At 37.9% G+C, this 15,227-nt stretch overlaps 1 protein-coding gene across 1 annotated transcript in view; it reads left to right on the top strand.

Moving 5' to 3' along the window:
* Positions 1 to 15,227, top strand: part of SH3TC2 (SH3 domain and tetratricopeptide repeats 2) — an 819,499-nt gene that overhangs the window by 665,389 nt on the left and 138,883 nt on the right. Inside the window, exon 10 of the mRNA XM_044069012.1 lies at positions 4,981 to 5,114. Within this exon, the coding sequence (XP_043924947.1) occupies positions 4,981 to 5,114 (134 nt within the window). The remainder of the gene's footprint in view (positions 1 to 4,980; positions 5,115 to 15,227) is intronic.

Below are 15,227 nucleotides of genomic sequence, written 5' to 3'. Positions count from 1 at the left end.
AGTCTTCCTTTGCCGACGCCCCCTTTGATGGGTCCTCTTTGTTTGGACCCAAGGTAAAGGACACACTGACCCACTGCGAGCAAGAAGGTAAGACTTTGACTGCCGTAGGGGCATGATTTTCCACTCCCTTACGGCCTTACCCCAAGGCTAAAAGAGGAGGGAAAATGTGGTTCTGTAGATCTCAGAAGTCTTATCCCTCACAGCAGGACGATCCCCCTTCTAGAGGCAGAGGAGGGGGAAATTCTTCTGGAAGACGCCGTCCCAGAGGCAGCAGAGGCCCCCGCAACACTGGAGACCGCGAATCCTTTCATGGCTCTTCAGCCTTTCACAGTCCCTGAGGGATTGCCCGACTGTGCAGCTCCGGAGCCAGTCGGGGGTCATTTTTCGAGGCACCTAAAAGCCTGGGAAGGTATCACTCAGGACCGATGGGTGCTTCGAATTATCGCCGGAGGTTATGCCATCCCCTTTTCTCACCCCCCACCTCAGTCCAAAAAAATCCCGGACCCGCCACCCAGTCAATGGGAAATTGCAGCCCTAGAAGTTTCAAAGCTGCTCCAAAAAGGAGTCATCCAACCGGTCCCCGCAGACCAGATCGGATTAGGGACTTACTTAAGATTCTTTTTGGTGCCAAAAAAGACCAGGGACTTGAGGCCCATTTTGGATCTCGGCATTCTAAATTGTTCAGTCAAAAAGTCCAAGTTCCGAATGGTCACCCTACAATCCATTCTCCCACTACTGGAGAAAGGTGTTTGGATGTGCTCCATAGATCTCAAGGACGCTTATTACCATATCATGGTACATCAAGCATCCAGGAGACATCTGCGCTTCAGCCTAGGAGACAGTCATTTTCAGTTCCGCGCGCTGCCCTTTGGTCTCACCACAGCCCCCAGGGTGTTCAAATGTTTGGCGGTCGTGACTGCTCACCTGAGAAGTCTAGGATTCCAGGTGTTTCCGTATCTAGATGACTGGCTCCTAACTGCCACCTCCAAGCATCTACTATTGCGGAGCCTACAAGCCACAATATCACTGGGCACTTCCCTTGGAATCACCTTCAATTGGCCAAAGTCTGTGTTGCTGCCATCTCAACGCATAAGATTCATCGGAGTAGAGATAGACTCAAATCGAATGCGGGTCTATCTACCTACAGAAAGGATACAAACCATACAGGCTCAAGTTCGAGCCTTACTCCCCAGATCCAAAGCCCCAGCCAGAATGGTCCTGCAGCTATTGGGATCTATGTCCGCCACGGTTCTTCTAGTTCCCCTAGCAAGGTTGCACATGAGAATTCTCCAGTGGCTTCTTTCAACACAGTGGTCCTTTCAGGATCTCCCTCTCAGTCACCTCATATGGATCACGGAAACCTGCAAACGGGACCTTTGCTGGTGGCTGGTGCCCTCCAATCTGGATCAGGGACGACCCTTTGTTCCACCTCCTCCTGTGGCCACTTTGACTACGGATGCCTCCCAGATGGGGTGGGGGGGGCATTCCCTGGGCAGGTCAGTCCAAGGCAAATGGCATTCGGAAGAGTCCCTACTTCATATCAACATCTTAGAAATGAGGGTGGTGTTTCTGTCCCTACAAGCCCTTCATGATTACCTCCCTCAGGGCGTGATTGCCGTTCACTCTGACAACATGTCAGTAGTCTGGTACCTGAACAAGCAGGGAGGGACCAGATCCTACCCCCTTTGCAGAGAGGCCATGAGAGTTTGGGAATGGGCAGTGTCGACCAAACGATTTCTAGTGGTGACTCATATCCCTGGCAAGGCCAATGTGATAGCCAACAGACTGAGCAGAACTATCCTCTCTCCACACGAGTGGTCTCTGAACATTACAGTTGCAAATCAGATTTTCAGCAAATGGGGAATTCCTTGTTGCGACCTCTTCGCAACCCCGCTGAATGCGAAGTGCAAAAAGTTCTTCTCCTTCACTCCGGCTCCAGGGGAGAGCCCTATGGACGCACTAGCCCATCCGTGGCCCACCGGCTTCCTATATGCTTTTCCCCCAGTTCCCCTCCTTCCCAGAGTGATCCAAAATGCATCTCACTTGGGGAGCAAAATGATCTTAGTTGCTCCTTACTGGCCTCGTCAGGTATGGTTCCCTTATCTTCGGAAATATGCACTGGACCGTCCATGGTTCCTGGATCAGATCCCAGACCTATTAGTTCATCAGTCGGGACTACTCCACCAGTCCCTCCACACCTTGAAATTAACAGCTTGGCTCCTCCTCTTCCGACTATAGTCAGGAATCATACCTTAGACCCGGAAGTTGTACATATCTTATCTTCGGCCCACAAGTCTGCCACTAAGAAATTGTATTCTAGCAAATGGAAGAGATTTGCTATTTGGGCTCAACTCCGGGGTCTGGATCCCATCACTATTCCCGTATCAGAAGTCCTGAAATTTCTAACTTCCCTAGTCAATCAAGGTTCTTCAGTCTCTACCATCAAGGTTCAATTGGCAGCTATCTCCAATTTTCACGAGTCTATAAACCCACCTTTAATGAGCAACAGATTGTGTAAGACCTTCATGAAAGTGCTGCGCTTTTACAACCTCCGATTTCTCATCCTGCTCCTCCATGGGATCTCGATGTGGTGTTACGTGCCTTAACTTCCTCCCCCTTTGAACCGGCAGCAACATGCGATTTGAAATTTCTATTGTGGAAAACTGCCTTTCTGGTTGCGATTACTTCTGCCAGAAGGGTTTCAGAGCTTCAAGCTTTGTCTGTAAAACCTCCGTACCTGTTTTTTCACAAAGATAGATTATCTCTCAGGCCAAATCCATCCTTTGTCCCTAAGGTTTGTTCCAGTTTTTGCCTACAACAGTCATTAGAACTTCCAGTTTTCTTTACAAAGTACTCAAACAAAGCGGAATACATATTCCACACATTAGATGTCCACAGGCAATTGCGTTTTTATTTAGATAGGACCAAACAAACAAGGAAAACAGATCGATTGTTTGTATCCTTTTCAGATAATAAATTGGGCAAAGCCGTCACAAAGGTCACTATTGCCAAATGGATCAGGGACTGTATTACTCAAGCTTATTCCTCTTCTAATAAAGAGCTTATGACCTCTGTCAAAGCTCATTCTACAAGAGCTATAGCTACTTCAATAGCATTCCATTCTAAGCTTGCCATTAGTGACATTTGTGCTGCGGCTACGTGGTCTTCCCCACACACTTTCATTTCTCACTACAAATTGGATGTGGCATCTTGGGGGCGAGCTTCATTTGGTTCCACAGTGCTCAGGAGTGTTTTCCAGTGAGCCACCTAGGATTTAGGTGCTAGGGACGCTGTCCCATCAGTACAGAATGTAGGCGAGATAGGATCACATAACATCTTTTAGTTATGTACTTACCATAACTTTAGATGTTTGGGATCCATCTCGCCTACATTCCCAATAACCCACCCTCCTTCCCCCTTCCTTGGAGATCAGAAGAGATCAGACGGTCCGAATCCTGTTGTTTCATCTTGAAACATCTGGCAATGTTATATAAACAAGTATGTATGTATGTATGCATGAATGCAGACAAACAAGATCTGGGGATTAGTGGTGGTGCATCCTGGGATAGAAAATAGCTCAGCCAATTAGAGGCTTCGCTCTATAGCATAGCATGCCGAGTCGGAGCCGAGGGATCGGCTCCGAGCCCATCAGTACAGAATGTAGGCGAGATAGATACCAAACATCTAAAGTTATGGTAAGTACATAACTAAAAGTTATAGTGTAAGTAAACTTTTTTGTCACTAGTTGGTTGGAAGGTTTTCTTTCAATAATCCTACTCACTTCACTTTTATTTGCTACTTCTCCTAGATTCTATTAGAATAAAATTACTGTTTTCATATTGCATCTTAGTCAGTGAAAACATGACATAATACACAAGTTCACTTTGTAATTTAATAAGTACTTTTAGTTAAACGACTGTTGTCATTTTTGATCGTAAATGTGAACATTCATCTCTCTGTAAGGTTATATTGTCAATTGTTGGTCAAGTTGCACCATTACAGTCAATAAAACAAATGTGATATTATATCTTTGTATTACGTCACTTCTCCCAGTTTTATGTGAGTACTGCACATTATTTATTAGAGCATGTTACAAGGAGGTGGGAGAAAAGAACACAAAGGTGAATGTCAACTGCAGTTTATAAACACTGTCAAGTTTTCGGAAACGTGAAATGCATATGGTAGGGACCATATATGTTAGTTGCCAAAAACACAAAAAAAACCCCCCAAAAAAACCCACAATGCTTTTGCAAGGGGCAAGCAATCCTGCGTCCCCCCCATGTGTGTATGGGGGGGAGCTGTGGTCCCCATACCCCTGCATATTATACATACTAACTCAGAGATTGCAGTACAAAGGGGAAAAGGGTAAATTACCACGATCTGTATACAAATCCCTCATCACAGAATTTACTGTTTTCTCTACTATAGTATGATTTGTGTATTGGTGTATATAAAAGCATAGATTCTTTAGGGTTTTTTGTATGGTCCCGACCATATGAATTTTGAGTCTAGTTTCTGAAAGTTCCATAATGCAATATAAACCCATCAACAGAGATGGGAAATAAGAATAATTGTAGATTAAAGTATAAGTATGAATATTTGATTTAACAGGGTGAAATAAAAATAGTGAATTAATGAAAATTATGCAAACATTTTGTTTTGAAGAATACTATATAAAATTATCAATTTGCATAGCTTTTTGAATTGATTGTTTAATGCTGGGTCACATTTAGCATAGTACTGTACCAGAGTAGTCCAAGAACTGCAGTATTATGGAATGTTAGGTTTATTTGTGATGATTATATCTGGCAGCATTGTTTGCTTTTTTCTGTTTGAGGTGTGTTACAGTTGTACCTTTATGACCTGAATGACCTTTCAGGCTATATTATTAAACTGTGGGTTAGCTGACCCTGAGAACTTGAAATGTGTAGGTATAACAAGTACCACACTGCAGTATTCATTTTAATTTTGTTGTTTAAGGGAAAGTGATCTTATGTTTGTGAGTGAAGAAGAACGGTTATCCTTGGCTCTGCCTCAACATTGCACTGAAGAATATTGCACTGAAATGCTGAAGAGGCTTGCACAGACAGACGTGAGCACAGTTTACAGACTGGGTACGAGACTGGAAAACATTTCTTTACAGTATTACTTAAATACATTGTATCATGTGGTTTAAGTGGTCTTAAATATGGTAAGAAAAGTCTAAATGAGCGATTAAATGTAAATGGGCTTTTAAAGCTTCTTTCCTAAAATAGCACGTTTTATTACTTATATAGTCCTGTAATTACGGAAAATGTTAGTTGCAGCTTATTATTTTAAGAACAGTTTCAGTTAGTTGGGTATATTTTTGATTTGTATGCTACTAAGGTATTGTCTTCCATTTAAGTTTCTTTTACATTCCATGATTGCTGGTTAGGTTCTAGTGGATATCTGTGTGTGGTAGTATGAGCTAGCTTTATGCATAGCTGTGTTGTTTAATCTGTGATGTAATTTCTACCATAAATTCAGTCTGTACAATTTCGGTTTCATTGAAAAGAAGAATGATAGCGTGAATCATCTGATGGAAGGTTAGTGAATGTGCAAATTGTTTAATATCAAAAAGTATCACTAACTGATAAGAAAAAAGATTGCACAAGTGCCTGAAGACCACTTTTTCGAAGTGAGGGATTCCAGCATCTTGTAACTCATACACAAACAAAACCTTTTTCAGGGATGATGAGAAAAAAAGTTCTACTACAAGCACTCAAAAACCACTGCCTTAGGGGGCGTGGCGAAAATGAGCACATTGATTAGCATATATTGGATCCCAGGGATAGGGATAAACACAGTGAAACAACATCTAGATCAAATTGTACTATTCTCTAAAGGGAACATTATTTTGGCAGGAGATTTCAATTGTATTCTAGATTACAAAGACTCTACTAATGGGAAGAGAAGAATATCTACATCATCTAAATTATTAAAAGACTTTTCAGATACTTATTTTTTGAAAGATATAAATTATTTTGCAGATACTACTTCTTTGTTTTACACCTTTTTTTCTCCTAGACATAACTCATACTCGAGGATAGATAGAGTTTTTATTTTAATAATTTAACAGATTCCTTAAACAAATCAGCACTGATTTCATGTCCTTTATCAGATCACAATTCTATAATTTTTGAAGTGGTAGTCAATCCAAATTTTAATATTCATATAAAAAGGATCCCAGCTTATATTACAAAATTAAAATATTTTAATGATTTCATTTCTACAGAAGTACAGAATTTTTTAGAACTTAACAATACTAATGATATATCAGAAATTTACATATGGGATGCCCTAAAAGCTTATCTATATGGTAGGATATTGAATTGGTACAACAAAAAAAAAAGAAAGCTTGGGATAAAGAGCTGCAAGATATACAATGTAAATTAGACACTTTAAAACCTAGTAATATGGGTGATAAAGATATATCAGATAAAAGAAAAGACATAAATATGTTAAATAATAAATATATAGAAATATTAAAACATAAAACTATGATCAATATAGAAAAATTCAAGTTTATACATTTCTCTTCTAACCCTAAATCCTTAAACATTCTTGCTAATAAAACAAAAAGATTAAATAGATTTAATCATATTAATGAAATATTCTCCCCTAAAAAAGGAATAATGGTATCGGAAATTCATAATATATTAACTGAATTTAGAGAGTTTTTTATAAGCATCAACCAAACAACTACTGAAATTAACTCTAAAGAGGAAATAAAACATTTATTAATAAATACACTAAAACAAGACTTTCAGAGGAACAAGGGATTTCTATTGATAAACAAATATCTTTCAAAGAACGTCAAACTCACATTACCAAATTAAAGCAAAATAAAGAACCAGCTAATGAATGCATTATTCCTGAAATTTACAAATTACTACCTATAAATGCTCTAAAATTGCTTTATAAAGTATTTAATCTTGTTCAGGACAAAAACATAATTCCACCTTCTTGGAAATAAACTTTCATTTCTCCTATTTTAAAATCTAACAAAGATCCCTCTAAGTGTACCTTCTATAGACCCATCTCCCTATTAAACACTGATTACAAATTATTTATGTCCATTCATGCAGAAAGGCTTAAAACAGTTTTACCGAAATTAGTTGATAGTGATCAAATGGGGTTTATAATAAAAAGAACTTCATATGATAACATTAAAAGAATATTAACTTTAATTGATTCGGTGAAAAATATTAAAACAAATTTAACCCTAGTTAGTTTAGATATAAATTGCGCTTTCGACTCAGTTACATGGGCATATCTGTTCACTCTATTAAAGGAATTAATTTTCTCCAATAGTTTTATCAATGTTATCACTCTGTTATATGAAGGTAGCTAAGCTTTTGTTAAAATTGGCACTAGTATATCTCATAATATACCAATAGTAAAAGGTACTAAGTAAGGGTGTCCTTTATCCCCTCTTTTATTTTCATTAGTTATGGAACCACGGGCAAATTTAATAAGACATGATACAGATATTGAAGGATACAAATTAAACCCCACTATATCATCTACAATACAAATGTTTGCAGATGACATATTGATTACTCTTGGGAGTAGAAGGGAATCTATACAAAAACTTTATAAAAACATGGAAAATTTTCAAAAAAAGTAAGGCCTTTCTTTTAATAATAATAAAACACAAATTCTTTTAACACGTTCAAAAATATAATATACCTGATGAATATAATGAATATATAGCTCAGTCTCAACAAATAGCATATTTAGGTATAATTATTACTAACAATATTAAAGATACCATTCAAATAAATTATAATAAAAGTCTATTATGGATAGAAAATGTAATAAATAAATGGAACAAATTACCCTTTTCTATGGATGATAAACTTTTAATAATAAAGATGATCCTTCTCCCCAAAATCTTATATATAATTCAATCTTTATCTATACATCCTTCTTACCAAATAACTAAAAAAAATTAATTCAATGATTCAGAAATTTTTGTTGTTACCAAGTAAGCCAAGGATTGTATTAACATACCACATGTATAATGGGGGTATAGCCTTACCAAATTTAGAAATGTATTCAATTTCATCAGTATTCAGTGCAATCTCTCATCTCATTTATGTGGAATACACTGCTAAGTGGAAAGAGTTTATAGAGGTATTGTCACAAAATACCAAAAATATAAACAGTTCATGTAAGCTAAATATAATTAATAATCCATTTATTTGGAGGATAAAAAATTATATTTCTGAATTTTCTTCTCTGAGTTTTAAGTATTTAGTTTTTCTTATAAAATCATTTAAAAATTATATATTTAAATATAATATATATATAAGGATTGGCTTTTTTTACTCTTCCCTATGGCCTACACACACAGATCTATTTTCTCTTCAGATTATACAAAATGTCTATATTTCAGCAAAAGCATTTAACATTTTGGCACCAAATGATGATAAATAATGAGTTAAAATCCAATAGTTTATGCTTGGAAGAGTATAAACTTGATTCTTGTTTATGGTTAGAGCTTCAAGAAGCTAGACAATATGTATTAAATAAATTGGATTCTATGTCTCCTATAATTAGGAAAAAAAATCCCAAGCTAATACAATGTATGATTTTATCAGTTTTGCATAAATCTCCTGCTAATAACAAGTTATCCAACATTTATAAGGCAATTAAATGTGATTTAGATACATATTCAGATAATTATTGGAAATATTTTTCTTTAATTAATAATAATCCCCCTTCTGAGAAAGACAAATTGAATATTTTACAATCAGCAAGTATGTCTACTTCTTCTTTAAAATGGAAATTATTCACATGGAGATTTTTAAATAGATCATTTATCACTCCTCATAATATAAGTATATTTTCTGGAAAGAATATAACATGTCGGAGATGTAATATTGAATTGAATGCTGACTGGTCTCATATGTTTTATAATTGCATATATTTAAGAAAATTTTGGGATGATATCAATAATTTGTTGCACACAATTTTTACTGATAATTTCTTTATATCTAAATCACTTGTTTTATTTAATACTCCTGTTCCTGATTGTGTAAAAGAGAATAAGTATCTTTGATTTGGTCTATACTATCTATAGCTAGAAAAACAATCACTAAGAATTGGAAATCTAGTACAGCACCTACATTTTTGGAATTTAAAAATATACTCCTTGAAACGTGTAATTTGGAAATGTTAACTATTAAATCTAGATCATCTAGGAATACTACATTATATAATTCATGGAGTATCATCTATGAACTTCTAGAAAAATAGTTTATTAATTATATAAACAGATGACTTTTATTGATCCTACAGCTACATTAAGAAATTTTTTTTGCATGATGAATGTCTTTGTACATAGTTTAGTTACATTGGTTTATATATTAGAAGGTTTGTTTTTTTATTTTCTTGTTTTTTAACTTTAAAGAAAAAAATGTTATAATTTCATGGAGATATCTGATCATTTCAATAATTATTTAATAAAATTCTTTGAAAAAAAAAACACTGCCTTAAAGTCAGGGACTCGAGTGTCTTCTTTTTTTGTGGGTGAGGAATGGACAGGGCCTATTTTTTAGTTTATGACAGTCAGAAAAGAATAGGGGGATGGTGAAAGGGAAAGCAGGATGTAGGAAAGGAGAAAAGGACAGTGTAACATAACAGGCAGACAAAAACAGAGCAGCACAAGCGAAGAGGAAATGAAGTACACACAATAAAATCGGGAGTCATTGAAAGGTTTAGACAAATGGTGGTAGGGATAAATAATCAGTGCATAGGATATGGGGCAAGACTCAAGATGAAGGGGCACACATGGCTGGGTATAGCATGGTGCATAAGCACTGCTGTCACATGCTTTGCCCAACCTAGAGGGGTGTTATTTAGTAGGGCTAGTGATATGGATCACAACCTTTTCTGGTGACCTGGTTGTAGGATCAGACATTTGAGTGAATATGCTAGTAGAATGCCTACATTGGACATGTATCTTCCCAGTTCTCACTCCACTGCAGCCACCACCATCTGTTACAGCTGTGACTGGACCATCTCACAAAATGCAAGTTGACTATGTGCTGTTGAGAAGCCAGAACCCTACTGCAGTTTGGCACCCCCAGCCTTATCATGCTCATAAACATCAGGCACAATATTAGGACAGAGCATGGAGGAAGTGCCTGTGGAGCAAACATACTATGTGGACCTGCAAAAAGGAGGTAAAATGGGAAGGAAGTCATAAATGAATGCATCCTGACAGTGGAATGAAAGCTGTTAAGATATGTCTGTCCTTGTGTAGGCAATAAACTATACTGGATGTAAATCTCTCCTTCCTTTATTAGAAGGTGACGTGGTTTATATCCACTTTTTCTAATGTTCACAGAAAAACTGCATGTTAGGGAACCACAATAACTGCAAGCTGACATGCAACAATAAGTACAGTCCAATATTTTTTTTCCATTAGCTGAATTATAGAAAGTAGGCAAGTGTATATTCTTTACACATACTTGTGTAAGGAACATGGTTGGGGATGGTGTAATGGGTTTGTGGTGGTGCAATGGTTAAGGTGTTTACCTCCGATACAAGGTACTGGGTTTGACTCCTACCTTTGGAAAGGAAACTGGCAAGGCTTAAAGTGGCCCACAAGAGCAGCTAGCCTAGTATCTAAGAACTTTTGAACCTATTTAAGGCATGTAAACTGAAAATGGCACAGGATGCACCAGGAAATGTGCAGTCACTGTGACATGGTGCAGCATAGTCCTTTCCCAGAAGGCTGCCCTGCAAAAACCTGTACAAAACATACATACACATCACATTCAGTGCTACCATCACCATCTCAGTCTATCATGATAGATCCAGACAGTATCAGACCTAATTCCAAAGATTTGCTTAAGAATCACTTGTCAGTAGCAATAACCAGTAAGAGGATAAAAGAGAAAACATAACATATGAAAAGAACAAAATATCTCACCATTGAGGACATTCCCCTTCTCTTGCAAGGAGCTCATCAAGGTTGCTGCACCACAGGTCATCAAACTGATGTCTACAGTGTTTCCCCATCCTGGTGATGCCTGTTGCTGAGAGCAGCTTCTCGATCAGATCATACCAGGAGTCCATTTTTTTTTAAATGCACCATGATAGTTGTCCAGTAAGTGCTGACTGAAATAGCCACAGTGACGAGGAAGGTAAAGAATTGTCTTTATCTCCTTTCATGCATCATGAGGGTGCTGTCTGGCAATACCACCCCAAGCTGATGTTCTCCTGAATTGTATCTGTAACTGGTGTCACCTTTACAAAGAACAAGATGCTGTCCTCTGAAGTATGACAACAGTGTGATTTCTGCAGTGGTGCTGCTCATGAAGTAGGACAAGGTACTGCACGAGCGCACCTTGAGAGGTAGCATGGGTGGCCAGCTCTGCCTTCTGCTGCTCCTGCAAAACAGACAAGAATAGTGATTCTATTCAGTTTGGATTTTGCAACCATCAAGGAAGTGTGCAGAGCGTTACAAACTATGTTCCTTAGTTAGGTATGTATTTGTAAGTATGGCGAGGAATTTCTCTTTTATTATTTACTTTGATGTCTGATGGGCTTAGGGATTAAACCAGGTAGTAGAGTCATGTGGAAGTCTAGGTTGGATCACATAATGGTGCATGTTAAGTAGCAGTCTTGGGATGCTCAAGCGAGTAGGAAGGTAGTTGTGGCAATATTTGGTCATGAATCTAGAATACTCCAAGCAAAAAGATCATTCCTAGATTACGTTGTATGGTGTGATTTTCTTATTAATTCTGGATTTCTCAGGTCACCTTAATGTTTAAATACTTTTTTTCACAGATTATGTTCAGTCCTTGCACTGGCAGTACTGAGTAAAGGAATGAAGAATGCAGTCCTTCATGTGTAATTTGCTTTATTTAAATGTACTAGCATTATACATTTGAACTGTGCATTCACTTTTTTAGATTTCTTTTTAAGTTGAGTATCTATATACTTCAAGGTTTGTGTAGGCAGTTCTTTCCATTTGGGACAGGAATTTGTTTTTCTTTTCAGTATCCGTTTCATATATATATATAATTTTTATTTTCTTTTTAATTGGCAATCAAGTTTTCCGAACTTATGTAGGATTCTTCTTCAGATTTAATGATTGTTATAGGCACTATTTTCTGTGACTTTCTATGGAGAGGATTTTTTTACATTTACTCCTTTTTAAATACTGAAATATATGTTTGATAAGCAACTATCAAGCATTTCATTGTTTTATTATAGTAAGTCTGATTTTTTTACTTTTGTGAATGCCTTTTTAGACAGAGGTTATTATGACTGTGGTTTGTACAGTTTTAATATGATTCTTTTGTTTAATTGTATTTAATTTAGTTTTCAGAGTAAGTTTTGTGCTGTTTCAGTGCTAGGGGAAGTGTTTTAAGTAGGTTAAATGTCATTGTCATGTTCATTATTAGAAAAACAGTGTAATAGCAAATGTTGTGGAGGGCTTTGTATCATCTTTTAACAATATAGTTAAGGGACTTTGTCTGCTGCCCTGTTATGGGGGTTAGGGGTCAGTGTTGTTGTTTCTTTTTGTGTTTTGGGACATATGAGGGTTCAGATATTTGTGGATAGGCAGTACGTCAGTGGAACAGTGGTGGTTTGTGTTTGTACAGGTAGTGAAGCTTGACTGACCCAGCTTTGCTTGAGAGAGCGGTATAGTCTATGATGGGAACTAGTAAGGCAACATGATTGTAACAGTTTGTAACCTCAAAATTCCTATGATCTACCCAAATATATTTAAATTTGTAGAGTTCCGGAGGTAGTCTGTCATATTTTAAACTCAGGTTTAGTGCATTAAACTATATATTTTAGCAGTAGCACCAAGAGGAATAGTAACATTCCTTGGGACTACAAACACACTGTACTAGCACTTAGTACTACAATAAAGTGTGGCAGCACTTCCCTATCTACCTCCATGCTGATTGTCATCATAACTGTAATCACCAACAGTGTTGTCTGACATCAGGGGGGTGCTATACCAGGGGTTGCGGTGTTAGGGGGTCATCCAAAGGTATACTTGCCTAATCTGGATGTGTTCCATGTGCTGCAACTCTTTATCATGGAAAGCCATAACTCTCTCACTCCACTTCTATGACTTGTCATTTACAAAGCTCATCCAAGTCACAATCCTTTGTTTCAGTAGGCAGCACAATTCCAACTGCAACAAGCCAGCACAGTGGCCACAAATCACAGTTGCATAATGGCACCCCACAAATATCATATGACATAGAACATTCTTTGGCTTGGGACTGCCTTCTCATCAGGCCACCATCACATAATGGGACTACTGTACTCCATCACAGGAAGATATAGTACATGACATATAACACCTGCTCGCTTGAGATCTCCATCACAGACTACTGAGATATGCCCACCTAATCAGTATGTGTAGAGAGATATATGACACTGTGTCCCTCATCATCCATGCACAAGAACAAATGTGGCCCACTCCACCATCCCATCTATGTGGTGCATATGTAAATGCCTGATGCACAGTGTGACCTAACCATGCAGTGATCATCATAGCTTGACATTAGCACTGTGTGTTTCATGTTTAGCCTGTGTGACACTACACTGTCACTGTGTGCAGATTGAGCCACTTGCATCTAGATTAGACACTGTAGCTTCATCTCTGCTGCCATGTACTGTGCTTGTTGTTGCCCAGGGAGGAGTGTGTGGCTGCTGATTTTACTTCTTCCACTACCCTCTCATCATACAATGGTGTTGATGTGCCTTTCCTGTGGGCTGCATATATGTAATGTGCAACTGTACAAGTGTCCTGGGGCTGCCCAGTCTGTTTCCTCCACACTATATCATGAAGCATACAAAATGCTAAGAACACCTGTAGCCTGTGGCTGGATCATACTGGAGTGCCCCCCAGATACATCAAAGCAGTGAAAAATGGCTTTGAAAAGGCCAAATTCATGTTCTGTAATGTTATGGATTTGTGCATTCACAATGTTGTAATGGAGTTTGGCCATGATCTGTAGGCTACATTTTGGTATTATAAGCCAGGGATCCAATATTATCTGCAGCTGAGTATGAACATATGTTTATGGGGGACATTACTGCCACTGAAGACACTAGATATGTAACCATGTGGTTTCCTGTCACCACAGTGTCTGCACTTTCCAATTAGATGGTCATGTGGAATTTCAGAATGAAGGACATGTCAGTACAGCTGAGATGTGGGCCAGATATGTGAATTATACAAACTGCTTGGGTGCTGTGCAGACACATTTGTTATGATCCCATGTACGTGACACACACTGCCTGACAATTCACACATATTGACAGCCCTTCTTGTTCATAAGCCTTTGCGCCTGTGGGTCAGGTTGAGTTCTTATAGCCTCCATGCATATAATTTATGGCACCTAGTACCTCAGGAAAGCATGTGATGCTGTAAAGGCATTCATGCTGTTAGCTCACTCCCATGGTCTGCTAGGAAAACGTATTTGATCCTCCACATGTAGTAACATTATGGCAAGAAATTTGTTCAGCATACTATATTTGGATCCCTGTGAAATACCCTGCATGTCCCCAGCTTGTTTCTGCAAGTTTCTTGTAGCCAGTATGGAAAGAGACATACATTCTCTACTGGTGTGGAAGTTCATACATTCCTACAGACTATGTGCGTTGGTTGCACATGTCAACCAAGATCCATATGATCTTGCAGTTGACTCTAAAGTGATGCACAGTGTATTAAACAGTGAAATTGTGGTAAGTCAGCTGCTATTGGTAATGTGTACACCACAAGCAAATCGACAGGATCTGGAGGTGCTGAGAGCTCTAGTATGTTGATGCTGTAATTCTGTGCATTTTTGCTAAATGCAGCAACAAAATCGTTGGCATGCTGTACACTTTCATAATCAGGCACAAAGACCTGTGCAATTTCCTGTCTGCACATCTGTGATTCATAGCTTTGTTCACCTTGCATGCATTTAGTATCATTATAATCTCATTTTGTGACATTGTTTCATTTGCATTTCTTTATGTAGTTATTTGCATGTCTTTTAGTTTACATTTCAGTTAACTGCACTGAACTGCACCATGGGATTATGAATCGGTACTAACTTCCCCATGTCTATGCATTGCGGATTCCTGCACTAACGTGTTGCATTATTATGCAATTTGTCTCTGAGTCATGGCCATAATGCTTAAATTATTTTCTGTAAAATATTCATTCAAAATGG

Source organism: Protopterus annectens, chromosome 4.part0 (genome assembly GCF_019279795.1).
Source record: "Protopterus annectens isolate FY-2018-M chromosome 4.part0, PAN1.0, whole genome shotgun sequence".
Classification (NCBI taxonomy): domain Eukaryota; kingdom Metazoa; phylum Chordata; order Ceratodontiformes; family Protopteridae; genus Protopterus; species Protopterus annectens.
Note: the sequence above shows the minus strand (reverse complement) of the source record. Positions and strands in the feature narration are given on the sequence as shown.